The sequence below is a fragment of the Syngnathoides biaculeatus genome, chromosome 7 (genome assembly GCF_019802595.1).
Source record: "Syngnathoides biaculeatus isolate LvHL_M chromosome 7, ASM1980259v1, whole genome shotgun sequence".
NCBI lineage: Eukaryota > Metazoa > Chordata > Actinopteri > Syngnathiformes > Syngnathidae > Syngnathoides > Syngnathoides biaculeatus.
Genome location: NC_084646.1, coordinates 32072138 through 32098399, shown reverse-complemented (window position 1 = coordinate 32098399; position 26262 = coordinate 32072138). Strand labels below are relative to the sequence as shown.

The 26262-nt window shown below is 40.9% G+C and overlaps 1 protein-coding gene and 2 long non-coding RNA genes across 4 annotated transcripts in view; 2 read left to right on the top strand and 1 right to left on the bottom strand.

Moving 5' to 3' along the window:
• Window positions 1-203: 203 nt before the first annotated feature.
• LOC133503872 (uncharacterized) lies at window positions 204-1013 on the top strand. The gene is made up of 4 exons (XR_009795859.1): window positions 204-307; window positions 420-559; window positions 644-818; window positions 900-1013. It is a non-coding gene; the product is annotated as an uncharacterized LOC133503872 (long non-coding RNA).
• Window positions 1014-13017: 12004 nt separating this feature from the next.
• The window catches only part of naprt (nicotinate phosphoribosyltransferase), a 54136-nt gene continuing 40891 nt past the window's right edge, over window positions 13018-26262 (bottom strand). For both annotated transcript variants that reach the window (XM_061824050.1, XM_061824051.1), the window contains exons 11-13: window positions 14508-14665; window positions 14019-14126; window positions 13018-13932 (exon numbers count right to left, since the gene is read on the bottom strand). In XM_061824050.1, coding sequence (XP_061680034.1) covers window positions 13885-13932; window positions 14019-14126; window positions 14508-14665 — 314 coding nt within the window. In that variant the 3' untranslated portion in view covers window positions 13018-13884. The remainder of the gene's footprint in view (window positions 13933-14018; window positions 14127-14507; window positions 14666-26262) is intronic.
• LOC133503001 (uncharacterized) lies at window positions 14694-25811 on the top strand. Its single transcript, XR_009795598.1, has 3 exons — window positions 14694-16163; window positions 24022-24115; window positions 24190-25811. It is a non-coding gene; the product is annotated as an uncharacterized LOC133503001 (long non-coding RNA).

The window sequence follows — 26262 nt, the reverse complement described above, 5'->3', positions numbered from 1 at the left end:
AGGGGCAGCCCCCTTTGCCCCACCTCCCTGCACATGCCGGGGTGCCCTCGACCCTGTCAGATGTAGTATTTTTTATATAAATGTATAATTTGAGAAGTTTTGTTTTTAAATTTTGATAAATATAATTTTCAAAAGAGTCCAGGAATTCAATGAATTGATGTCATGACTATATTTGTCGATTTGTCAGTGATGTGATATTGCAGGTCATGGTTTATTTTCTTTACAGCTCCAAAAACCTCCAGAACACCTGAAGTGGAGGATTCAAAAAGTGATGCCGGTCTTGTAATTGCCCTGCAAGACCATCAAAGTTAATACATGTTCCGTTTAAAGCGCTTTTATAAGAATAAATCTGGCCCAAAAAGCACATTAAAAGTCATGGTTACTCTGATATTCTGTTTTATTCATACTGTTTTCCACAGTGGATCAGGTGGTTCACTGTCACCATGAAGAACCCCGAGACATTCAAGACAAAGCCATCTCCCATCAACCTCAAGCCATCCACCACCAACCACGAGCCTCTCCCATTCCTCCAAAGAGAGTTGCCCCATGTCAGAAGAAAGTAAGCCAAATGTCTACCAATAACTCGTCTTAAGACATTTGTATCATATTTGTGCTTTTGGATTGTGCGTGTGTTGTTATTCAGGGTTCCAGAAAAAAGTGCTGAGGCTGCTTCCAGAGATAAGGGACATCGCCAGGCATCAAGACCATAGGGCACCACAAGAAGAGGACATGGACATTGTCCAGATAAAATCTTTGGCCGACTTCATTGTCCTTGAACACAGAAGGTGATGGAAGATTCTTCTACTTCTGCAAAACTGGTATGATTAAGTATGGAAAAAGTTGAGTTTAATTTTCACAACAAACTAATTCCGAATTTTGCCATCCTCTTTCATTTGCAGAAATCCGAAATGTTGAAAGTTGGAGGGGTAACCCTCAGAGAAAAGTAATTTGTGTGCTGTTTTCCAGTGGCAGGAAACAGGACGGGAGGAACCCAGATGGACAGTAAATGAGAGACACATAGTTCAAGTTCACATAGTGGAATATTACACTATTTTACACTATTTTATTTTGTTTGTAACATACTTTAAGAAAAAAGTTATTTGTTCTAAATGATGGAAAAAAAGTTATTTGTTCTAAATGTTAAACATACATGTATTACTCTGGGCTGTATAACCTAATTGTAATTGTTTGTAGTTTGAAAAACAGTGGTTTCACTCTGCATAATAAAGGTTTCAATCTCTAATGTTTTAATGGCTCAATTTCCATGTAGCATGGCAACGTTGATTGTATGTTGGATTGTCACGTCGATGCAATGTACGAATACAATGTAAAAGCAATGTTGTTTTAACATTGTAAGACAACGTGGATTGTAGGTTGATTACAAATACAATGTAAAACCAATGAATTTTCCACGTTAGACCTGGATGTTGCCTCACTGTTGACTGCCAACGTTGTAAGACAACGTGGATTTTATGTTGGTTTGAGACGTCGTCGCAATTTACAAATACAATATTAAAACAACGAATTTTCAACATTAGACCTGGACTTTGTTTCAACATTAAATCCACGTCTTGTGCCTGCTGAGTCTCCTGTTAAGTGGCTTGCATGTTATCCGAAGCAGAGCAAAGCATTTCTTTATTGGAAACAAATATATGATAATTATATTCACAATTATTCCTACAGTATACATTTACCCGGTTGAAATATGTTGTCTACATGACTGACTATTACATGGTTGGAATACCATTAGAATAGTTCGGGTTGTATGCAAAATGGGTAAAATTTAGTCTTGGTTTTGAAGCAATGTATATTGAAAGCATATGTTAATTACTACCTTTGTTTCGTCCATGCTGTATACCACACATCGATGTTCTGTAAAGGACATTTATTTAGCAGGGGAGGAATGGAATACCTGTAAATAATTTGTTTTGTTGCACATATCTCTTCTAATCATGATCATGTTATTATTATTATGTTCTCTGTGTGTGGGACATGGGGATCAGTTTGCATGTTTCGCCTGCCACCAGGTGGGGGTGGGTTGTATGCTGATGCATTTGACTGAAGGAGAAGATGAAAGTCAGAGCCCGAGTAAAGGAGGCTGGGTAGCAATTGTGGCTGTGTATGGACCTGCGGCCGTTGTTTTTTTCCAGAGTTTTCCTGCTGTGAAGGCAATAAATTAACATTTTCCACACACCATCTGAGGCGTCTGTCGTGAGTGGTGTCACACACCCATTGGCTCCTCTGATGACTGCTTGCTGTATGTAATACCTACATACAGGAAAGCACAAGTGTGAACCCTTTAGTAAAATCAGTTAAAAAGTGGACCAACAAGGCAAAATCAGAACCTCTAAGCTGCTTTGACTGCACAAATTGGAGTGTGTTTGAAAATTCAGCGCGCAGCCTAGATGTATTCATGGATATTGTTTACGCGTATGTCAGTTTCTGTGAGGAGGTTTGTGCACCAATAAAAACTTTTCGCACATTCAATAATAAAAAGTTGTTGTTTTCAGCCAGGTGAGGCAACTCCGCAAGGCTAAAGAGATTGCATATCGTAGTGGGGACAGGGCCCTCTACAGTCGCACTAGAAACCAGCTGACTAAAGAAATAAACATTGCAAACCTATTTTCTGCCTTGTGCCATTGTGACGACACTCACTCAGAACCTGCTGGTCCAATCAGTATTAGTGTTAGTAATATATTTGTATCGCACAATTCCTCACTTTAAATTGGTCCCTTTGCACAATTGTCATTACACTGTCTATAACGGGAACTGCGAACAGGTAAAGGTACTCTACAAGCTTAAAGGAGATATCCAGTGCTTCGCATGAACAATGTATCCAATAGGTCATGTAATATGTACTCTATTTTGACAATGTGATGTTAAATCCTCTCTCATTTAATAGTGTTTTGAGAAGATTTTTATCGAAAATTACGAATAATCAGGGGCGCTTGACCTACGTGGCTGGATGTGACATGTAACGTGTCGCTGCAAACAAATCCTCACTGGTTTGTAGCATCTTCACATGTGTTATCATCACGATCGGACACGGAGAAATGCCTCACTTTATCGCAAAATTTTGCCATAATTCGGATGAAAATAATCCACTAAATGTTCGGTGGCATGTTCTGGCCAGTAAGAACAGGAAAAAAACATTTAAGGACCCAAGTGTGGTCGCCTTGAGCAAGGCAGGATATGCAGTGAACATTTTGTGCATCCAGAGGATTATTCTGCGAGTATGGTTCGGTACTCTACGGGTCTTTTTGAAGGAACCTAAAATCAATCCAGGAGCAGTCCCTTCGATATTCCTTGATCGATTTGGTGAGCAAGACGAAAAACAACATCGCTGTCTATATATTGGCTACAGATCTTCACAGAAGTGTGAGAAAGATTATGATGGTTGAAGTCCCAGAAATTACACATCAATTTGATCTGTGGCATTTCAGCAAAACAATTGTAAAGAAAATTCTCAGTGCTTGTGAGAAAAACAAACTGCTTGCTCCACTTTTGGCTTGGATGCGTTAAGTCAAAAATCATTTTTGGTGGTGTGCAGCGTCATGTGACGGTAATGTCGAATTATTGAAGGAAAAGTGGGAATCCAACCTGTGCCATGCTGCTGATGTTCATGCATGGAATGACATGTTATTCCATGCATGTGAACATCCAGTCCTTGATGTAAATGACCACAACAAGCAATGGTTCATTGTCGGTTCAGCTGCGCATGATTGCCTAACCAGAATTGTCAAAGACGGAACAATACAGGCTGATTTAAAATACTGTGCCCTGTATTGCCACACTGGGGAATTGGAGGTTTACCCTTCTTTGATAAACAAATATGCCCCTAAGAGGCAGCATTTCTCCTATGAGGGAATGGTTGCCAGGACCCAGCTGCCTGCAATTGTCCACAATTGTGGATCAGGGCAATTGCAGCGACAAACAGAAGATCGTCAGCCAGTGTACAAATTTCTTGTCCTAAAGTCCTTCACCAATGACAAAAAAGGGGTGGCTAAACCTGTCAAAATAGCCAAGGACCATCCATATCGTAAACACATGATGAGGGATGTTGTCCTAATGAGGGCACATGGAATACAAAAATGTAATGTAAGCCTCCTAGAGATGAGCAAAAATGTCTATGATACTGAAAGACCAGAAAATACTGCAGTCGAGAATGACACCCTCAAAAATTATTGGTTTGTTGATCAATAAAAACACTTGTTACTTTCATACATGTTCACATTTATTAATACAACTGGAAGGTGTTGCAGCACGTTGCATATTTTTTGCTCTCTTGTTCAAAGGTACTAGAATTCAGGAAAGCACCGGTACCCGTATATTAAATCACAGTTCAATTTCCAATTCTAGCCAGGGTGAATATTTTCATTTTCATCTGCCTCTCTGAAGCCAGTGTATGTTCCATTAGGTTCTGGATATGTTTCTCTTATTTTGGTCACAACGCATGAGTGGATGACCTTCCTCACACCTTTTTCTAGTCTTCTGTGGCACCACCAAGTAAACTGTCTGTACGCTGCCAGTCTGCAAGTTCTGAAAAGACATTGTAATTGTACATGTTAATATTTTATATTGTGTAATTGGATCTGAGTTAAATATATATAACGTTTTTGGCTCTAAAATTTTTATTTTACTTTCTCAAAATACAGTGTTTCATGTTGTGGAGGCATAAAAGTTATCTGAAATGGGATAGTCCCAAGTATACAACAGAAATTTACATGATTCAACATGCCACACATAAGTTGCTCAATACTGAAATATTTTATGCCTTCACCTTCATCATGTCAACACTTATGGAAGTAAACATGTGCCAGCAGGATTTGAATATGAAATGCCACAGAAAATTTGATGTAAAATTCACATGGTTATTTCAAAGTGATCATATTTTCAGTTGTATTTCATTGTTAGTTTTTAATATTAACAAATTCGCCATATAAAATAATTCAACTTTTAACAATCTAACGGAATATTTTCAGTCTCCTGACATTCAAGTGGCTACAAGGCACTGTCTGAAATTAAACCGGCTACAATTCGCTGTCTAACATCGATGTATAAAAAGATAGGATAACGTCAATTCAGAAGCCAACACCAAGCCAAGGTACGCTATGTTAATATGTGACTAAGAAAGCGTAACTGAACATAACCCTGCCTTTTTTTTTATACAGAGAATTTAGACGGTGAATTTTATGCAACAAATTGTAGCCGGTTGAATTTCAGAGAGTGAATTGTGGCCAAATGAATCTTAGTAAACTGAAAATATAGCATTTACATTTTAAACGTGTGTATATATATATATATATATATATATATATATACATACAAGCTTTCCCACTTCACCGACATGGGTTGCGTCAGGAAGGGCATCCAGCATAAAAAGAGTGCAACGAGCAACCGATGCTGGTTTTTCTTCATCAGATGACGATAAATCCGGGAAATCAGGGTTGTCCATAATGGTGTCCCGTGTCATCGAGCGTTCGGAGCGGCACATTACACATCACATCCGGCCATGTAGGTCATGTGACTCACGAAAATGGCAGTGCCACTGATTATTTGTAATTTTCGATAAAAATCTTCTCAAAACACTATTATATGAGAGAGGATTTAACATCACATTGTCAAAATAGAGTACATATTACATGAACTATTGTATACATCGTTCATGCGAAGCACTGTATTTCTCCTTTAAAAAAAAAAAAAAAAAAAAGTCTGTCACGGAGACGTTTACTGAAGTGTAACGTGTGGCCGTGACACGCTTCCGTGTATGGAGGAGCCGACCCACTGTCTTTTTTTTCCCAATCATAGTTAATGAATGTGACTTTGTGTGAATCCAGGGATCATTAATTTAAATATTGGTATTTGGATTGAAAGAAAAATCTGAGTGGGTACATCACGACGTGGGATTGATTGAGAACACAACCAGCAACGAAGTATTTGAATGCATCAAGACATTTATACGGTTTCAAACGCTTCTGTGTAAATGTCGACGACTTACTCACCAGATACATGTGTATATGCAATTGTCCAAGACAAGTGGAAGCGAATTAACAGTCCAATTTCTTATCGGCGAAAACATCGACTTCGGTATTAAATATGGGTCCTCTGTGCCAAGTGTCTCTAATTTTTCCACCTACCTTTGTTTATTATCACCTTCTAAATGTTTCACGGTATTGGACAAAACTCTGGGAGATGTATTTATGTGTCGTCTCCAACCGACTTAGCATTGACCAATGCTTTGCTTCAGCGGTAATATGGCCCGTCACGTGATTTTGGTGATGTGCAAGTATTCGGCCCCCTTGAACTTTTCAACCTTTCGTCACATTTCAGGCTACAAACGTAAAGATATAAAATTTAAACATTTTGTCAAGAATCAACAACAAGTGGGACACAATCGTTAAGAGGAATGAAATTTATTATACATAAATACAAATTATTTGAGTGTGAGCTCTCTTTAGGCAGAAAACTGGACAACTGTTTAGCCCATCTGCCTTACAGTTCTGAGCACCTAAGTTCAAATCCAGCCTCACCCATGTGGAGTTTGCGTCTTCTCCCTGTGCATGCATGGGTTTTCTCAGGGTACTCCGGTTTCCTGCTACATGCCAAAAATATGAATGGTAGGTTACTTAATACTCTAAAATGCCTGTAGGTGTGAATATGAGTGCAAATGGTTGTGTACGGTATATGCGCGCTGCGATTAGATTGGCCACAATTCAGGGTATACTGTACCTCGACTCTTGCCTGAAGATAGCTGGGATAGGTACCAGCCGACCAACTCAGGGAAGCGCTCCACCTGTATGACCTTCCAAAAAATACAAAGACTGACCAAGACATCTGCCTACCACTGTTTGTTCCAGGGAAAAGAAGTATATTCTTGTTTTACACTGCCTTTAATTAAATATGAATGTCTTTTGCAAGAATTCCATTGCTAATGGAGACTGAAATGGACTTCCTTAAGGGCGGATGTAGCCTCCGTTCTGAAGAATGGCCACTTTGTCTTTTATTGTTTAGAGCTCATGCACGTGACATCACCGTTTTCATAGCGCCATATTGCAGATCAAACAGAGCTGCTCGACATTGTGGGAGACATTAAACTGGAGCAAAATAGCCACAATGCCCGAGATTTGTTGTGCTGTTGGCTGTCATAATTGACGAGACAGTTCTTCAAAGAGATCATTCTATAGAATACCAGCTGAAAAGACCAGAAACGATCAATGGATTTCGGCAATTAAACGTGATGGCTGGTGCCCAATCAAATACACATGCCTGTGTAGCGATCACGTCATTTTAGGTAGGAATTATTTTTCTCAATCTCAAATAACCAAGAAGTATTTATGATGCCAAGTTGACTCATTTGAGAAGAATCCTTCTTCTTCTTCTTTTCCTTTCGGCTTGTCCTGTTAGGGGTCGCCACAGCGTGCCATCTTTTGCCATCTTAGCCTATCTCCTGCATCTTCCTCTCTAACCCCAACTGCCCTCATGTCTTCCCTCACCACATCCATAAACCTTCTCTTTGGTCTTCCTCTCGCTCTTTTGCCTGGGAGCTCCATCCTCAGCATCCTTTTACCAATATACTCACTCTCTCGCCTCTGAACATGCCCAAACCATCGAAGTCTGCTCTCTCGAATCTTGTCTCCAAAACATCCAACTTTGGCTGTCCCTCGAATGAGCTCATTTCTAATCCTATCCGACCTGGTCACTCCGAGCGGGAACCTCAGCATCTTCATTTCTGCCACCTCCAGTTCTGCTTCCTGTTGTTTCTTCAGTGCCACGGTCTCTAATCCGTACATCATGGCCGCCCTCACCACTGTTTTGTAAACTTTGCCCTTCATCCTAGCAGAGACTCTTCTGTCACATAACACACCAGACACCTTTCGCCAGCTGTTCCAACCTGCTTGGACCCGTTTCTTCACTTCCTTACCACACTCACCATTGCTCTGGATTGTTGACCCTAAATATTTGAAGTCGTCCACCCTCACTATCTCTTCTCCCTGTAGCCTCACTCCTCCCCCTCCACTTTTGTCATTCACGCACAGATATTCTGTTTTACTTCGGCTAATCTTCATTCCTCTCCTTTCCAGTGCATGTCTGCATCTTTCTAATTGTTTCTCTGCATGCTCCCTGCTTTCACCGCATATCACAATATCATCTGCAAACATCACGGTCCAAGGGGATTCCAGTCTAACCTCATCTGTCAGCCTATCCATTGCTACTGCAAACAGGAAGTGGCTCAGAGCTGATCCCTGATGCAGTCCCACCTCCACCTTAAATTCCTCTGTCACACCTAAGGCACACCTCACCATTGTTCTGCTGCCATCATACATGTCCTGTACTATTTTAACATACTTCTCTGCCACACAAGACTTACGCATGCAGTACCACAGTTCCTCTCTTGGTACTCTGTCATAGGCCTTCTCTAGATCCACAAAGACACAATGTAGCTCCTTCTGACCTTCTCTGTACTTTTCCACTAGCATCCTCAAGGCAAATAATGCATCTGTGGTACTCTTTCTAGGCATGAAACCATACTGTTGCTCGCAGATACTTCTGTCCTGAGTCTAGCCTCCACTACTCTTTCCCATAACTTCATTGTGTGGCTCATCAACTTTATTCCTCTATAGTTCCCACAGCTCTGAACATCCCCTTTGTTCTTAAAAATGCGAACTAGAACACTTTTCCTCCATTCTTCAGGCATCTTTTCGCCCGCTAGTATTCTGTTGAATAAGTTGGTCAAAAACTCCACAGCCATCTCTCCAAATTGCTTCCATACCTCTACCGGTATGTCATCAGGACCAACTGCCTTTCCATTTTTCATCCTTTGTAGTGCCTTTCCGACTTCCCCCTTGGTAATCATTGCCACTTCCTGGTCCTTCACACTTGCCTCTTCAACTCTTCCTTCTCTCTCATTTTCTTCATTCATCAACTTCTCAAAGTATTCTTTCCATCTATTTAGCAGACTACCGCCACCAGTCAACACATTTCCATCTCTCCTCACCCTTACCTGCTGCACATCCTTCCCATCTCTATCTCTCTGTCTGGCCAACCTGTAGAGATCCTTTTCTCCTTCTTTCGTGTCCAACCTGGTGTACATGTCTTGATATTTCTCTTGTTTAGCCTTTGCCACCTCTACCTTTGCCCTACGTCGCATCTCGATGTACTCCTTTCGCCTCTCCTCAGTCCTCTCAGTATCCCACTTCTTCTTCGCTAATCTCTTTCCTTGTATGACTCCTTGTATTTTGGGGTTCCACCACCAAGTCTCCTTCTCCCCTTTCCTACCAAAAGACACACCAAGTACTCTCCTGCCTGTCTCTCTGATTACCTTGGCTGTCGTAGTCCAGTCTTCCAGGAGCTTCTGCTTTCCATCGAGAGCCTGTCTTACCTCTTTCCGAAAGGCCGCACAACATTCTTCCTTTCTCAGCTTTCCACCACCTGGTTCTCTGCTCTACCTTTGTCTTCTTAATCTTCCTACCCACCACCAGAGTCATCCTACACACTACCATCCTATGCTGTCGAGCATAATATAATCCACCTGCGTGCTTCTACCTCCGCTCTTGTAGGTCACTATATGTTCCTCCCTCTTCTGGAAATAAGTGTTCACTACAGCCATCTCCATCCTTTTTGCAAAGTCCACCACCATCTGTCCCCCTAAGTTCCTTTCCTGGATGCCGTACTTACCCATCACTTCTTCATCGCCCCTGTTTCCTTTACCAATATGTGCATTACAATCTGCACCAATCACAACTCTCTCGCTGTCTGGGAAGCTCAGAACTACTTCATTTAGTTCCTTCCAGAATTTCTCTTTCAACTCTAGGTCACATCCTACCTGTGGGGCATAGCCGCTAACCACATTATACATAACACCCTCAATTTCAAATTTTAGTCTCATCACTCGATCTGATACTCTTTTCACCTCCAAGACATTCTTAGCCAGCTCTTCCTTTAAAATAACCCCTACTCCATTTCTCTTCCCATCTACTCCGTGGTAGAATAATTTAAACCCTGCTCCTAAACTTCTAGCCTTACTTCCTTTCCACCTGCTCTCTTGGATGCACAATATATCAACCTTTCTCATAAACATTATGTCAACCAACTCCTGATCTTTTACTGTCATGGTACCTACATTCAAAGTCCCTACACATGTGTTGTAGGCTCAGTGCATTCCTCTTCTTCTTTTCCGACAAGTCCGCTTTTCTTCTCTTTTTGTCTTCAACTCACCGAATCTAAACCGACGCCCTGCACGTTATCGATTCCGGGCGCAGGAGTTGTTAACCCGGGCCACGACCGATCCGGTATGGGATTCTTTAGATGAACGCTCATATTTGTTTGGCACAGTTTTTACGCCGGATGCCCTTCCTGACGCAACCCTCTGCATTTATCCGGGCTTGGGACCGGCCTACAGATCGCACTGGTTTGTGCCCCCATAGGGCTGCATTATTTGAGAAGAATCCGTATTTGGAAAAAAAAAAAAAAGTCAGTCACAGAGAGGTTAACGGAGGTGTGTGTGTGCATTTAGCCGCAATACGCTTCCATGTACGGAGGATACGACTCCCTGTCCTAATTTTTTTTTCTCAATCATAGTTAATGAATGCAAGTTTGTGTAAAAACAGTGTTCATTTATTTAAATATTGGTATTTGTATTGAAAAAAGAAGTGTATAGAGATCGTGCACGTGGTGGATGGTGCCCAACGAAATACACACGCCTGTGTAGCGATCATTTCAGGTAGGAATTATTCTTTTCAATCTCAAATTATCAAGAACTATAACGCCAATGTGATTTTGACTTTGAGAACAATGTGAATTTAAAAAAATAAACATTCTGTCTGTTTACGGGGGTAAGCGTGTGGCAGCAATATACTTGTGTATGGAGGCTAAGTTTTTTTCCCAGTCATAGTTAATGAATGCTAGTTTGTGTAAAACCAGGGATCAATTATTTAAATATTGGTATTCGTATTGAAAAAAATCTGAGTGGGTACATCACGATGTGGGATTGATTGAGAACAGATCCAACAACTAAGTATTTTTATGCGTCCAGACTTTTATACGCTTTCAAACTCTTCTGTGTAAATCTCGACGACTTACCACATACATGCGTATACCCAGTTGTCCAAGACAAGGGGAAGCGAATTAACAGTCCTGTTTCTTATCAACGAAAACACCGACTCCGGTATTAAATATTGTTCCTCTATGCCAAGTGTCTGTAATTTTTCCACATACCTTCATTTATTATCACCTTCTAAATGTTTAACATTATCAGACAAAACTCTGGGTGTTGTGCTGTAAGAAATATTTTCGTTTCATCTCAACGGACTTAGCATTGAACAATGCTTTGTTTGACCGGCAATATGGCAATGTCACGTGATTTTATGACGTAACTGGACGAGCTCTATTGGTTCTTCCAAGCAGCAAAAGTAAGTAAACATACTTTGCCAGGATTACCTTGAGTAAATTGAGTATTCCAGTATGTTTTGCCAAAGGAGGGTAATGAGGTTAAATTGATCCTGCTCTTCTACAGAACTTTAAATACTATGCAGTGTAAATGGTTAACTCATTTAAGGTCAAACAATTCAAATTACATCTGTTTTTTGGAAACTTTGACAATTCAAAATGAATATACTGTAGTTTGTGGAGTGACTTTTAGGAGAACAGTTTTACATAAGACATGGGAGGTTTAGAGATGAGTTCCTTACAGTTGTGTTGACAATAACAAGTGTCGAAACAAGTGCCACAACAAAATTCATGTTAACTTGTTACAACAAATTACGCTTTGTTATAATGTCTATGTACTTGGCACTCTCGTCTAGATCTGTAACAGGACTAATGCAACTCAAGTCTGACTGACAATATTTTCCACTGTTAATTTCACTTTTTATGTTACATTTTCATTTTGATGAACTGTAAATGATGTGAATTACTCTTCCACTCTCTTCAACAATCAACATGGCATCAGCAATTGGCATGTTCCAATGCCCCTGAGCCTTGAAAATATAGGAGAAATTTTCAGATTCATCACAATAAAGCACTCCATCAAATATCTCTGAAACTGATGAGGTCATGGATAGCCCAAGGTATATATGCCCGTTTACAGAGATGGCCATCTAGTTTCCAATAGCCTTTGGAGAAAAGCAGAGTTTGGTCCAGATATCTGATACCCAGAAAATCTGTATCGAAAGACAGTTTGAATCACCAAAGGGAAACTGTTCACAACATTTAAAACAGTAACAATCTTTAGTGATCCTAAGGGAGGAGGGGGGGGGGGGTACATCAGGAGTCTTAGCAACAGTGGAAAAAGGATCAACAGAAGACATAAACCACAACAATGAAATGAACATTTTATCCATTCCAATATCCAATGCAAGTTGGATGCACTAAATGCCACTGCTAATTTAGTCTTCAAAAACTACAGTACAATATCAACGTGATAGGATGACAGCCTTACATCCATTTTCTGAGCTGCTTATCCTCCCTCGGGTCACAGGAGTGCTCTTGCCCATCCCAGTTATTTTCTGGCAGGAGGCCAGGTACCCCCTGAACTGGTTGCTAACCAATCACAGACATTAGGATAACAAACACTCCAGATACAGTACTTTTCGTCTAGATAATTTGCATTTGAAAATTGACGTTACATACACTAACAAGGAACAAAGCAACAATGGTGATCATGGAATAGTGTCTGCTTAAAAAAAATGGACCTAAATGATCAGATGTTTAATTATGCTGCAAATTGATCAAGGCAGGAATGAGGAGCCGGGAGGAAAAGTGAGTAAATTATCACAGCATGTGACTAACACAGGTCGAGCATGAGGGATGAGCTCCGTGACATTCCCCATCCAGCAACGATTTTTTACGCGTGAGGGCAAAGCAGAGGTGCTGCGTAGCACAATCTGCAGGTCACCTAATGCAATGTGGGCATTTTCGACCACACGACGGCAGGAGTTTAAAGTGGTCTTTAGTGTCGAGCAGCTGCGAGCAGTCAGATGAAAAAAAAATAAAAAAAGAGAGAAAACACACACACACAAATTCAGGTTACCAGGTTATAAAGGTTTAATGATCTCAGCATGTGAATGAGGTCATTCCAGGCGGTCCTGAGTGAGCCACCGGTCCCCCAGTCGATACTGTACTTTCACAAGGCACTGTATATGAAACATACTGCTGGGCACAAGTTGGCACTATGTGACCGTGAAATATCGACTAGCCTGGTGACACCTTACAATCTAGTTTTGTCACACCAAATGATACTCCATAAACTGCAAATCAGGCATCTTTGAAGTACTATGCGCTGGTGATAATCAGGACAGGTAATTGTCTGCTGAGAGAAGCTTATCCTAAAATACACGCACAAATAGCAATAGGAATTCCTTTGAAATAGAATAGAAACTACCAAGAAAAGATGTTTGTTTTAATCTCTATGCTCAAACACTAGTTCCTATCACTATAACTCTGCTTAAAATAGTTTAACTATGCATACACAGTACAGTATTTGCAAACCCCCAATGTTGCTCTTCCATTTGATAGTAATGCAGGTTGATCAGAATTCAAAGCAAAGCATTGGGGTAGGGGTAAGAAACATATCAGGTTTTAATCTTGCCCAAGGTCTCCCTGTGTTGACTTTATAATTGTAAAAATAAAACAAGACTCACCTGAAGGTTGGGAGGCTGTAAGGCCTTATCAATAAGATTGTGATCATGCAACCCCCCCGCCCACCCGCAAATTATAAATCAGATAATTTGTTCTGAGATGAAAGCCGACATCTACTGTATAGCTTTTACACTTTCAGTGAGTAGTTCTAGTCAATATTAATCTCAATAAACAGACAGAAAGGCAGATTTTGAAGGCATAAAATATTTTTAATTTGCTAAGATAAAGTTGCTCTTTTTTGGACTGCAGTCATCTCAGCTCAGTAACCAAGTTGTATAATTTTTCTGACAATGCCACCTGGTGGAAAGAGGCGTAAAGAAATAAACAAGATTATTTTATTTTTTTTTTCCAGGACAAATATTTGATGAATAGAATTGTCTCACTGTGTAAGAGTCGGGCTCTTCCAGTCGTTTATGTCGAGGGTGAAGGCTCTGGAGGGAGCCCTGGACGTTGGCTTTAGTTTCTGCAGCACTGTTCAAAGGGTGTGTGACCTAAAATGTGTGGGGAACACATTTACAGTGAAGACATTAGTGTGACACAATGGTTTACAGATCCAGGTTATTGTACCATTTCTTGTCAGATATGCCTTTAATTTGCACTGCGTAACAGTAAAAATTCTACAGGACACAGACAATGGTTTATTTATTTAATTTTTACTCTTGTAGCATTTGGAAATGCAATGTTTGGAGGGGCACATCTAAGGTTGCTGATTTTGGTTTTACATGTGGGCAGAAAGTATTTTACCTTGTAAACTTAATTTCTCAAAATACCTTCCTTCAATCACAAAATATTGTTGGCAAACCTCATATTGCTCTTAAAAAAATGTCTGTACTTGAGTTGTAGGTTGTGCTAAATTGATGGGGAGAATTTACCTCTCCTTGGCTAAACACTTCCTGGCGGAGACAAATGACCTGAACTGGAGTGACAGAGAGAGGAGTGCCATCACCAACCAGAGGATGGCATCTGAGATGGTGTCCTGCCTCAGGTGAAGACTCCTGTGCCAGACACACTAGGTCCAAGAAGGGATGTCCTGAAGAAAGGTGAAGTGCCAAAATCAGTGTTAACATCAGGTTACGTACTTAAAGGGGAAATCCAGTGCTTTGCATGAATAGTGTATCAATGGGTCATGTAATATGTACCCTATTTTGACAATGTGATGTTAAATCCTGTCTCATTTAATAGTGTTTGGAGAAGATTTTTTTTTAATCGACAATGACGAATTTTTAGGGGCGCTGCCATTTTCAGGAGTCACATGATCTACATGGGTGTATGTAACGTGTCCCGTACTGCAACAAAGGCTCGATTAAGTGGGACACCATTATGCCCAGCGCTGATTTCTCGGATTTATCCTCATCTGATGAAGAAATAGCAGTATCGGTTGATCGGGAAGACGGAGGACTACTTCCATACAGATTTGAACCTGTGGCTGTAATTAATGTTGAATATTCGGATGGTTCTTTGGGCGGAATGACACGGAGTCTGACTACTCGGAGGCCTACGCGCGACATAAGTGCATGTAAACGAAGGCCCCCGGGAGCTTCGGGCTGGCAGCCCCGGATTGGTTCTTCGGACGGGAATGACATGGAGTCTGACGAGGGAGCTCGGCGGCGGGCCACGAGCCGAGCTTTCAGGTGGCAGAGGCCGAAATCAGCACTGCCCATAATTGTGTCCCATGTAATCGAGCCTTTGTTGCGGCACGGTACACGTCACATACGCCCACGTATATCATGTGACTCGTGAAAATGGCAGCGCCCCTGAAAATTCGTCATTGTCGATAAAAATTTTCTCAAAATACTACTCACATTGTCAAAATAGGGTACATATTACATGACCTATTGATACACTGTTCATGCAAAGCACTGGATTTCCCCTTTAACACATTAAAAACAAGATACATTTTTATTTTTATTGCTCTTTCATATAACTGCAGTTATAACGGATCGACAAATAAAATGCTTAGTATCGTCCACAACAACAACAAAAACCTTCATTAACGCTAACACAAAGATCAATTACTAATGAACAACTGATCATATAAATATAAAGTAAAAATATAAAGAGCCTAATATGCTACCTTGGATACTTAAACTCAGTGTATGTTAAGATTTGCTAATATTTTAGTTGTTTTTATGCTGAATTTGAATCTAAAATCTATTATGACGGAAACATTTTTATTTTTCGATTATCGGAAAAAAATGATCACACATTGCTCGATCCGCCGGAAAAATACAGAAACGGGGCGGAAACAGCAGAGTAGGAACGTGACATCACACATAGCGTTCCACTTCATGGCGCCACTCGACAACAATATGAGAACGACGACTAATTTTCCGGTAATTCGAGCGATGAACATGATTCTGAAGGGTCTCACGAAGACGGTGAAGAATACCAGCTTTACAAAGAAGTTAAAGGTTATACATTTGAGCCAGTTACACAGCACATACTTTCAAAATAGCTGGCGATGGAGTTGCCGACCGAGCAGTGAGACCCAGCTAGGAGGACATGCTTGTTTTGGAAAAAAGGGGCTGGTAAGCATTTGTGAAGTTGTTGTTTTGTTTATTTAGCCAGAAACTGATAAATAGTAATGGCTATCATGAATGTATATACGAAGTTTTTGGTCTTGTTTTAAAATTATGCAAACGCCGGGGGATTTAGTAAATAGGTACGCGACAACCCGACAATCGTGACAACTATTTTGCGTGTATAACACTTGTATATTGTTGCACTAAAACACACGGAAGCTGATAACGTAGTCGACAGTCTAAGTTGGTATATTTTTACAAATAAAGATTTGAATGAATAAAATCCATTTAAAATGTTGTCACATTAATTTGAGAGCAATAGCTGGCGATATTTGATGCCATATTGCTTCCGGTCCCCAAACTGGGAGCAGCTTAAACAAGAGAATAATTGACGTGAGACGCTCCTGGTGACTACTTCAGTGGACTAAAATCATCATCTGTGCAATCTTAGTACCCAAATTGGAGTCGTATCGTTCGCGTTGAAGCTGCTCGTCCTATTATCCTCACCTAGATCGCTAACAACAAAATTCATCTGTACTGTAATATTTAACTGTGCTGAACTAATATTTAACATCAGACGTTAGTACTTACACAACCGGCAAAACCTATGTTTCGTTTACAATGTGGACCGTGAGTACTTAGTAGGAAGCTTGGAAAGTACAAACGTCAACTTAAACTTGCAAATGGGCCCAGACCACCTTAGCTTAGCTGGCTAACAACAAGACGCGTTTGTGATCAAACCGTGCTGCTGAAGAAACATCGAACGTGAGTAACTTCATAACTTGTACGACGAGGGCTGTGTGGACTGAGAGGAAATTTAACAAGTCTTATGTTAGCACATCTTAGTACCCAAATTAGTGCCGTATCGTTCGCGTTGAAGCTGCTCGGCCCAAGTTAGCCTAGCGCGCTAACATTACCTACGTAGAGTATACAACGAGGACCAAACATCGACAAACGTGGACTCAACCTTCAACTACTAGAGTGAGGGACATTGTGGTTTGAATCCCTTCCATCCACATATCCTTTAAATCGCTATATCCTTTATATTTTCGAACAGGTAGGATGTGATTTGTGTACCTTATGTGTTGACTGTGTTTATTTTAATTGCTTTTATCTGACTAACTTTAACATAGATTTGGTAGTATGTGAATTGTTCAATTCCTGTGCGTCTTGTAGGCCGGTCCCAAGCCCGGATAAATGCAGAGGGTTGCTGCAGGAACGGCATTCGGCGTAAAATTGTGCCAAACATATATGAGCCTTCATGAAACGAATTCCATAACGTATAGGTCATGGCTGGGCTAACTACTACAGATAATGTAGGTCAAAGACAAAAAAGAGGAGGAAAGCGGCTTAGTTGGCAGAACAAGAGGCATACACAGACCCTAGAACGGTGTTGCAGGGACTTTGAATGTTGGGACAGTGACAGGAAAAGCTCAGGAGTTAGTTGACATGATGATTAGGAGAAAGGTTGATGTATTGTGCATCCAAGAGAGGAAGTGGAAAAGGAGTAAGGCTAGAGGTAGATGGGAAGAGAAATAGAGTTGGGGTTATTTTAAAGGAAGAGCTGTCTTAGAATGTCTTGGAAATGAAAAGAATATCAGATCGAGTGAGAGAGAGAGAGAGAGAGAGAGAGAGAGAGAGAGAGGAGAGAGAGAGAGAGAGAGAGAGAGAGAGAGAGAGAGAGAGAGAGGAGAGAATGATTGGTGCAGATTTCAACGGACATGTTGGCGAAGGAAACAGGAGCGATGAAGAAGTAATGTATGAGTACAGCATTCACAAAAGGAACTTTGAGGGTCAGATGGTGGTGGACTTCGCAAAAAGGATGGAATTAGCAGTGGTGAACACTTATTTCCAGAAGAGACAGGAACATAGTGACCTACAAAAGCGGAGGTAGAAGCACGCAGGTGGATTATATTTTGTGTAGATGTAATCTGAAGGAGGTTACTGATTGTAAAGTTGTGGTGGGGAGAGTGTAGCTCAACAGCATAGGATTGTGGTGTGATGGATGACTCTGGGAGCGGGTAGGAAGATTAAGAAGACAAAGGTAGAGCAGAGAATCAGGTGGTGGGAGTTGAGAAAGGAAGAATGTTGTGTGGCCTTCTGGAAAGAGGTGAGAGAGGCTCGAGATGGGCAGGGGGAGCTCCTGGAAGACTGGAATACTACTGCCAAGATCCTCAGAGAGGCAGGCATAAGAGTATTTGGAGTGCCTTCTGGTAGCAAAATGGAGAAGGAGACGGTGGTGGAACCCCAGAATACAGGAAGTCACCCAAGGAAAGGAAATGAGCGAAAAAGAAGTGGGAAATTTTTGAAAAAAAAAATGGATGGCTGTGGTGCATTCTGGCGATATCTGTGAACAAAATTCAGACAAAAATTGAAAGTAAAATTTCTAAGTCCTCACCCCAAAAAAAAAAAAAAATTGGGCAGAAGTTCCCCAAGGGCCAAGCCCAGATTTTTTTGCCCCCCATCCCCCTATCACTGGATAGTACAAAATCACATTTGTCATTAAAATATGCTTAAAATATGCCACCTTATCTCAAGACAAATGAATTACGTGAACTATTCAGTAAAAAGACATCGAAAATTGTCCATTTCCCCACATTATACATATTATAGATATAGAATATACATGAAAATATATCCTAGAATTTCTACACCGTACAGCAAAACATGTTAAAGAAGTTGATCTGTAGTAATTACTATTAACGTTTAAGTCTCAAACTTGTTACGTCGCATTGCACTGATACACTCAGCCACATTGCTCACTATCTTAGATATTGGTCTAGTAATACTAATTGTACAATCAGTTGCCTTTAATATTTTGATACACACAGTCACTCACATTTGAAACATGTACGGGTGTAGTCAGTCATGCTCGCAGATAAAGTTGCAGGTGTAATTAGGGATGGCCTTAAAATAATTTATCGGATTAATATAGCATAACTGTAAATTGGAAATACAATAAACAAATACATAAATAAAATAGAAAACTAAAATTTAAAACTCAGAAATGACCATTTCCAATTTTAACTGATGTTAGTGGAACATATAAAACAGTATTTAAAAATTTTCATCAATAATCAAATTGATCTGCCAAACTTGATCTGAAGACAAGTTAAATGCACTGGCCTGTCAAGGAATAAACACGAATGGTTTATACTCGCAATGTTTGGAAAATGCTAAAAGTTTACTTCAACATAATCAGCGTTCGTGGCAACAAGCTAGCGATACATTGTAACAAACATTCCTGTCGGAAATCGTGACGTAATGTGTGTGTTCGTCCAATGTTGTCAACTAATATCGGGATTAATTTTAGGCAATTTGTCCTTAATTTTCTGGAGCAATTTTCATGAAAATTTAAAAATCCGGAATTCTGGGAAAATCCGGAGGACTTTCATCACTGTTTGTAGACCTCGAGAATGCCTATAACAAGAGTACCAGGAGAGGAACTGTGGTAATGCATGCGCAAGTCTGGTGTGGCTGAGAAATATGTTAAAATAGTAGAGGACATGTATCAGGACAGCAGAACAGCACTAAGATGTGCCGTGGGTGTGTCAGAAGAATTTAAGGTGGAGGTGGGACTGCATCAGGGATCTGCCCTGAGCCCCTTCCTGTTTGCGGTAGTAATGGATAGGCTGACAGAAGAGGTTAAACTGGAATCCCCTTGGACCATGATGTTCGCAGATGATATTGTGATCCATTTAAAAAGGTAGACACGAGAGCACCAGGAGATTACAGAAGAATCTGGCTGGCCTGCGTTCCGGGCTGCCTCAACACCAAGTGAGCGGCCGTGGATGGTCGGTACAGCAAAGACCAAGATAAAGAAGGCGAGTCAGTTCAAAATATTGTCAGACTTAAAAATAGATTTGAAGCACTCTTACAAGACCGAGGCCAAGAATGCTCATCCTCCACCACCGCTGAAAAGTATGAAATTAAATCATCCAAAAAAATTGGGACCCCAAACATTAAGAGTTGGTGATGGAGCCATCTAGGATGTGAAACGCTTTTGCAGTGAGAAGAACACCAAAGTACTGTGTCAGAGACGGTGTCTGATATCGCTCAAAAAATCCTGGAGATCACTGATCAGCACCCAACTGTGTAATTATCATTATGCACACAGGGGCCCTGGATGTTCTCAAGCAGCAATCAGAGGTACTGACTTTCATTGACCTCCTTACAAAAATGCAAGGGATAGATGCTGACGTTTTTATAAGCGGACCTCCCCCACTTGTACGATCTGGGGATGAACGTTTCTTGAGGCTCTGTCAATTGAATAGGTGGTTAGGCAAGGTGTGCACTCTATCCGTGAATTCCATTGACAATTTCTACCTTTTATGAGAGCGTAAAAATCTTTACAAAGCAGATGGTTTCTGTCTAAATAGACAAGGGGTTAAGTTATTAGCTGCCAACATTTTCTACTGTGTGCGTCATTCACCACCCTGTAAAGAAAATGTTTACAAAAACCAAGGACAACATGATCCAGTTGTTCCCAAACAGTTGGAGGAACAAGAGATAAGGGGAGACAAGGTCCACACAGATGCATTTGCGTTATCCGAACAATCTGATGAGCAAAAGAGAAATGGAATGTGCTAGCACTTTTCTCCCACACCTCTTCCTGCCCCATTGGAGCCATCCACACCTCAGAATCTCCCCTCCATGACTACAAGAACCATACAATCCGCAGTAGATGTTGGCTCCCCCTCTTCCAGCCTGAATGCAATGTTGGGTCTGATGGATAGGATGAATACTATTGTCAACGATGGAGTCCGGCCCATACCACCCCAAGATCCTCCTCCCATCCCCCTTCGCCTGAAACCGCCGTCCACAAAGAAGCCAAACACACTTCCTCCACACATGAAGACTATCTGTAAATCTGACTGATATTCACTGGGTCTTTTCCAGAATAACTCAGACCCCAATGGAGATCAGCCATTTTTCATTCCTGTAATTACAAGGGACAGAAAGTTGTTCAAAAAATATTGCAGCAAAAAAGTAGAACTTCCAATTTAGTGAGGATCAAATGTGAGTCCATCGAACCATTCTCTCCAGCCATCTCTGAGAGATGAGCTCTTTTTAATATCAGGTCATTGGGTAACAAATCAATGTTGATCAATGACATCAATACAACACATAGTCTGGACTTTTTGTGATGCAATGAAATGTGGTTAACAGAAAGTAGCTGTAATACCATTTTAAATGAGGCAACACCAGCAGATTTAAATTTTATGAACAAGTGTTGTACAGGGGAAAAAAAGGTGGTGATATTGCTGTTATTTTTAAATCATTATTTCAATGTAAAGAAATTATCCTGGGTGATTTTAGGTCTTTTGAATATCTGTTTTTTTTTTTGTTAAGGATGACCCAAAGGTTATACTTTTAATCATTTAGAGACCCCCAAGACAATGGATTTTTTTTTTTTTTATCCAGAACTGCTGTCAGTTATTGTATTGAAAGAAAAGAAAAAACATCCGAAGAACTTTCTGCAATACTAGACATGTTTGACCTCTCTCAACATATTAAGAGTCCAACTCACACTCAAAGTGACATCTTAGATCTGATCATCTCTAAGGATGTTGAAATTCAAAACTTCAGATAACCTCTATCTCTATGAGGAAAAGGTAAGTAAATGAGAGTACTGCCACTAAGTTTATGGAAACTGTGGCTGTGCCACAGACTGAATGCTGAGACAGTTGATGAACTTTTGGACAATTTCACCTCAAAAATTACAAATGCCATGAATGCTGTCACTCCTGTTAAAACTAAGACCACCCTGAGGTGACCTAGAACACCATGGAGGAGCACAATGATGGTTAAGAGATCTAAATCGGAGTGTAGGAAAGCAGAATGCAAGTGGAGAAAAACTAAACTCCAAATCGACTATGACCTCTACAGTGTCTTTGTAATTTTAACCAAGAGTTAGCTAGAGCTAGACAGCAACACTTTTCTGAAATCATCAGTAAGAACCTCAACAATACTCGTGCTCTATTTGCTGTGGTTGACAAGCTTACAAACCCCCCCCCCCCGATCAAATAGATCCAAAACTTGTAACAGCTGACAAATGCAATGAGTTTGCCAGTTATTTTGGTGAAAAAATACAATCCATCAGGTCAAATGTCAGCACAAATCAGCAAACAGATAGAATGATCTCACATTTTAAGCCACCCAGAGAAAACTCTATTAACTTATCAGAATTTTATAAAGTTGACCAAAAAACTGTTTGCAGTTGAAACCATCAACAAGCTGTCTCGACTCAATACCCTCTGACTTTTTCAAAACTATTGTGAAATCAGTGCTGCCTGATTTGCAGCAAATCAATTGCTCACTTCTGTCTGGCGAGTTTCCCAAACCTCTTAAAGTAGCTGCTGTTAAGCCTCTTTTAAAAAACAGAGAACTGGACGATTCCATGTTAGCAAGCTATAGACCCATCTCAAATCTCCTGTTCATAGCAAAGATTCGCGGGGAAGTTATTTTTAATCAACTCAGCAATTTCTTGAATTTAAATTGATTTATTGACAAATTTTAAATCAGATTTCTGAACCCATCACAGTACAGAATCTGCTCTTATCAAAGTGCCAGATGATATAAGGTTGAATACTGCCTCAGGAAAGGTGTCAATTTTGATCTTGTTGGATCTCAGTGCGGCTTTTGATACGGTAGATCACAATATATTGCTAAACAGGTTGGAAACGTGGGTAGGACTAAATGGAACGGTCCTTAAATTGTTTCGGTCCGACCTGGAGGAAAGGAGGTACTTTGTGACCATTGAAGGTGCTCAGTCTTAGCAAAAGACAATGACCTACGGGGTCCCTCAAGGGTCAGTTCTTGGAAATCTCCTGTTCAGCCTGTATATGCTACCCTTGGGTCAAATTCTTCAAAACTTTAATTTTGACTACCATAGCTATGCAGTTATATTTAGCAGTGTCTCCAGATGACTACAGTTCAATTGCGGTATTGTGCTCCTGTCTAAATCAGATAACTAGATGAGCCAAAATTTTCTTCAACTAAATCGCAACAAAATAGACAATTGTGTTTGGCAGTAAAGAAAAGAGAATTGCTGTTAGCAAACACCTGGACTCTCTATCTTTAAAAACCAAAGACCAAGTCCGAAATCTGATGTTCTGTTCTGATTGATTCCGACCTGACTTTCAACAATCATCAAATCAATCACAAAAACTGCCTTCTACCATGTGGAGAACATATCTAGAGTGAAATCTTGTATGTGTTAAGCAGACCAGGAAAAGCTCATCCATGCTTTTATCTCAGGTAGACTTGACTACTGTAATGGTCTTCTGATTGGACTCAAAAAAAAAAAAAAAAAAAAAAAAAAAAGATTAAACAGCTGCAGCTCATTCAGAATGCTGCAGCTCACGTTCTGACCAAAACACAGCGGTCAGAGCACATAACTCCAATCCTAAAGTTCTTGCACTGGCTTCCAGTCAGCTTTAGAATAGATTTTAAAGTTCTGCTTCTGGCCTATAAATCACTCAGGTCAAATAGTGGAGCGCAGAGTCCAAAGCAAACATGGTGAAGCAGCATTTAGCTATTATGCTGCACACAACAAATGGAATAAGTTGTCAATAGAGGTGAGGGTCAGCCCCAAGTGGGAATGTTTTTAAATCCAGGTTGAAAACTTCTTTTTTTCTCATGCTTTTTAGAATATATCCACTTTTTGATCATATTGCATGCGGTTTTAATTGTATTTTTTTAAATATTTTGTTTGTAATTTTTATTGTTTTTATCCCATTTTAAACGTTTTATCTCCTTGTTTTCAAATGCCTTTAATCATGTAAAGCACATTGAGTTACCTCGTGTATGAAATGCACTATACAAATAAATTTGCTTTGCTTTGATGGCCCCTCTTTCGCAGGCGAACTTGTGTATCGGCTCGCATCCCTCGTAATCGTTGCGAGGCTTTGAAGAGCGGGCCGACGAGTAATTCCGGAAAAAGATTCAGTGAATTGGTAAGAGTTATCGAAAAAAAGTCCGGTGAAGACTCTGATGGTTAGTAATTCCTCTCTTGTGTACTTGAATCCAGAGATGCCTGAAAAACACACAAATGTAAATAGTACCAGGGAGACCGTGCCGAAGGCTGCCACACTGGTAGGGTTCCACGCTGAGGCTAATTGAATCACGAGCCATATCCACCGAGGGAAAGACAGACATCCGTTTATGCACCCGACGAGAAGTGGATTATGAGCCCCAGACCATCAACGCAGAGACCAATCATCAGGTAACTTCTTTCCCTTTCGGCATGTCCCGATTAGGGGTCGCCACAGGGTGTCATCTTTTTCCATCTCAGCCTATCTCGTGCATCCTCCTCTCAAACACCCACTGTCCTCCCTCACAACATCCATCAGCCTTCTCCCTCTTTTGCTTGGCAGCTCCAACCTCAGCACCCTTCTCCCAACATACTCACTCTCTCGACTCTGAACATGTCCAAACCATCAAAGTGTGCTCCCTCTCACCTTGTTTAAGAAACATCCAACTTTGGCTTTCCCTCTAATGAGCTCATTTCTAATCCTACCCAACCTGTTCAAACCAAGCAAGAACCTCAGCATCTTCATTTCTGATACCTCCAGTTCTGCTTCCTGTTGTTTTTTTCAGAGCCACCATCTCTAATCCAGCCGGCCTCATCACTGTTTTATAAACGTTGCCCTTCATCCTAGCTGAGACTCTTCTGTCACATAGGACACCAGAGACCTACCGCCAGCTGTTCCTCCCTACTTGGACCCGTTTCATGACTTCCTTACCACACTCTCCAATGCTCTGTATAGGTGACACCAAGTATTTGAAGCCGTCCACCATCGTGATCACTTCTCCCTGGAGCTTCACTCTTCCACCTCCGCCCCTCTCATTCACACACATATATTCCGTTTTACTTTGGCTAACCTTCATTCCTCTCCTTTCCACTGCGTACCTCCATCTCTCTAATTGTTCCGCCGCCTGTTCCCTGCTTTCACTGCAGATCACAATATCATAGTCCAAGGGGATTCCAGTCTAACATCATCTGTCAGCCTATCCATTACTACCGCAAACAGGAAGGGGCTCAGCGCAGAACCCTGAAGCAGTCCCACCTCCACCTTAAATTCTTCTGACACACCAACAGCACATCTCACCGCTGTTCTGCTGCCCCCATACATGTCCTGTATTATTCTAACATATTTGTCCGCCACACCAGAATTGCGCATGCAGTACCACAGTTTCTCTCTTGGTACTCTGTTATAGGGTTTCTCTAAGTCTACAAAGATACAATTTAGCTCCTTCTGACCTTCTCTGTACTTTTCCACGAGCAACCTCGAGGCAAATGGTGCATCTGTGGTACTCTTTCTAGGCATGAAACCATTTTGTTGCCCGCACATACTTCTGTCCTGAGTCTAGCCTCCACTACTCTTTCCCATAACTTCAATGTGTGGCTCATCAACCTCCTTCAGATTACACTGTATGTACAAATCCACCTGTGTGCTTATACCTCCACTCTTGGAGGTCACACTACGTTCCTGTCTCTTCCGGTAGTAAGTGTTCACCACTGCCAATTCCATCCTTTTTGCGAAGTCCACCACCATCTGTCCCTCAAAGTTCCTTTGCTGAATGCCGTACTTACCAATCACTTCTTCATCGCCCTTGTTTCTTTCACCAGCATGTAAATTTAAATTTGCACCAATCCCAATCTCTCTCTCTCTCTCTCTCTCTCTCTCTCTCTCTCTCTCCTCTCTCTCTCTCTCTCTCTCTCTCTCTCTCCTCTCTCTCTCTCTCTTCCTCCTCTAGTTCCTTCCAGAAGTTCTTTTTCAACTCAAGGTCACATCCTACCTGCAGGGCATAGGCGCTAATCACATTATACACAATACCCTCAATTTCAAATTTCAGCCTCATCACTCAATCTGATATTCTTTTCACCTCCAGGACATTCTTAGAAAACTCTTCTTTTGAAGTAACCCCTACTCCATTTCTCTTCCCAATCTACTCCATGATAAAACAATTTAAACCCTGCTCCTAAAACTTCTCCCTTTCCACTTGCTCTCTTGGATGCACAATATATCAACCTTTCTCCTCATCATCATGTCAACTAACTCCTGAGCTTTTCCTGTCATCGTCCCAACATTCAAAGTCC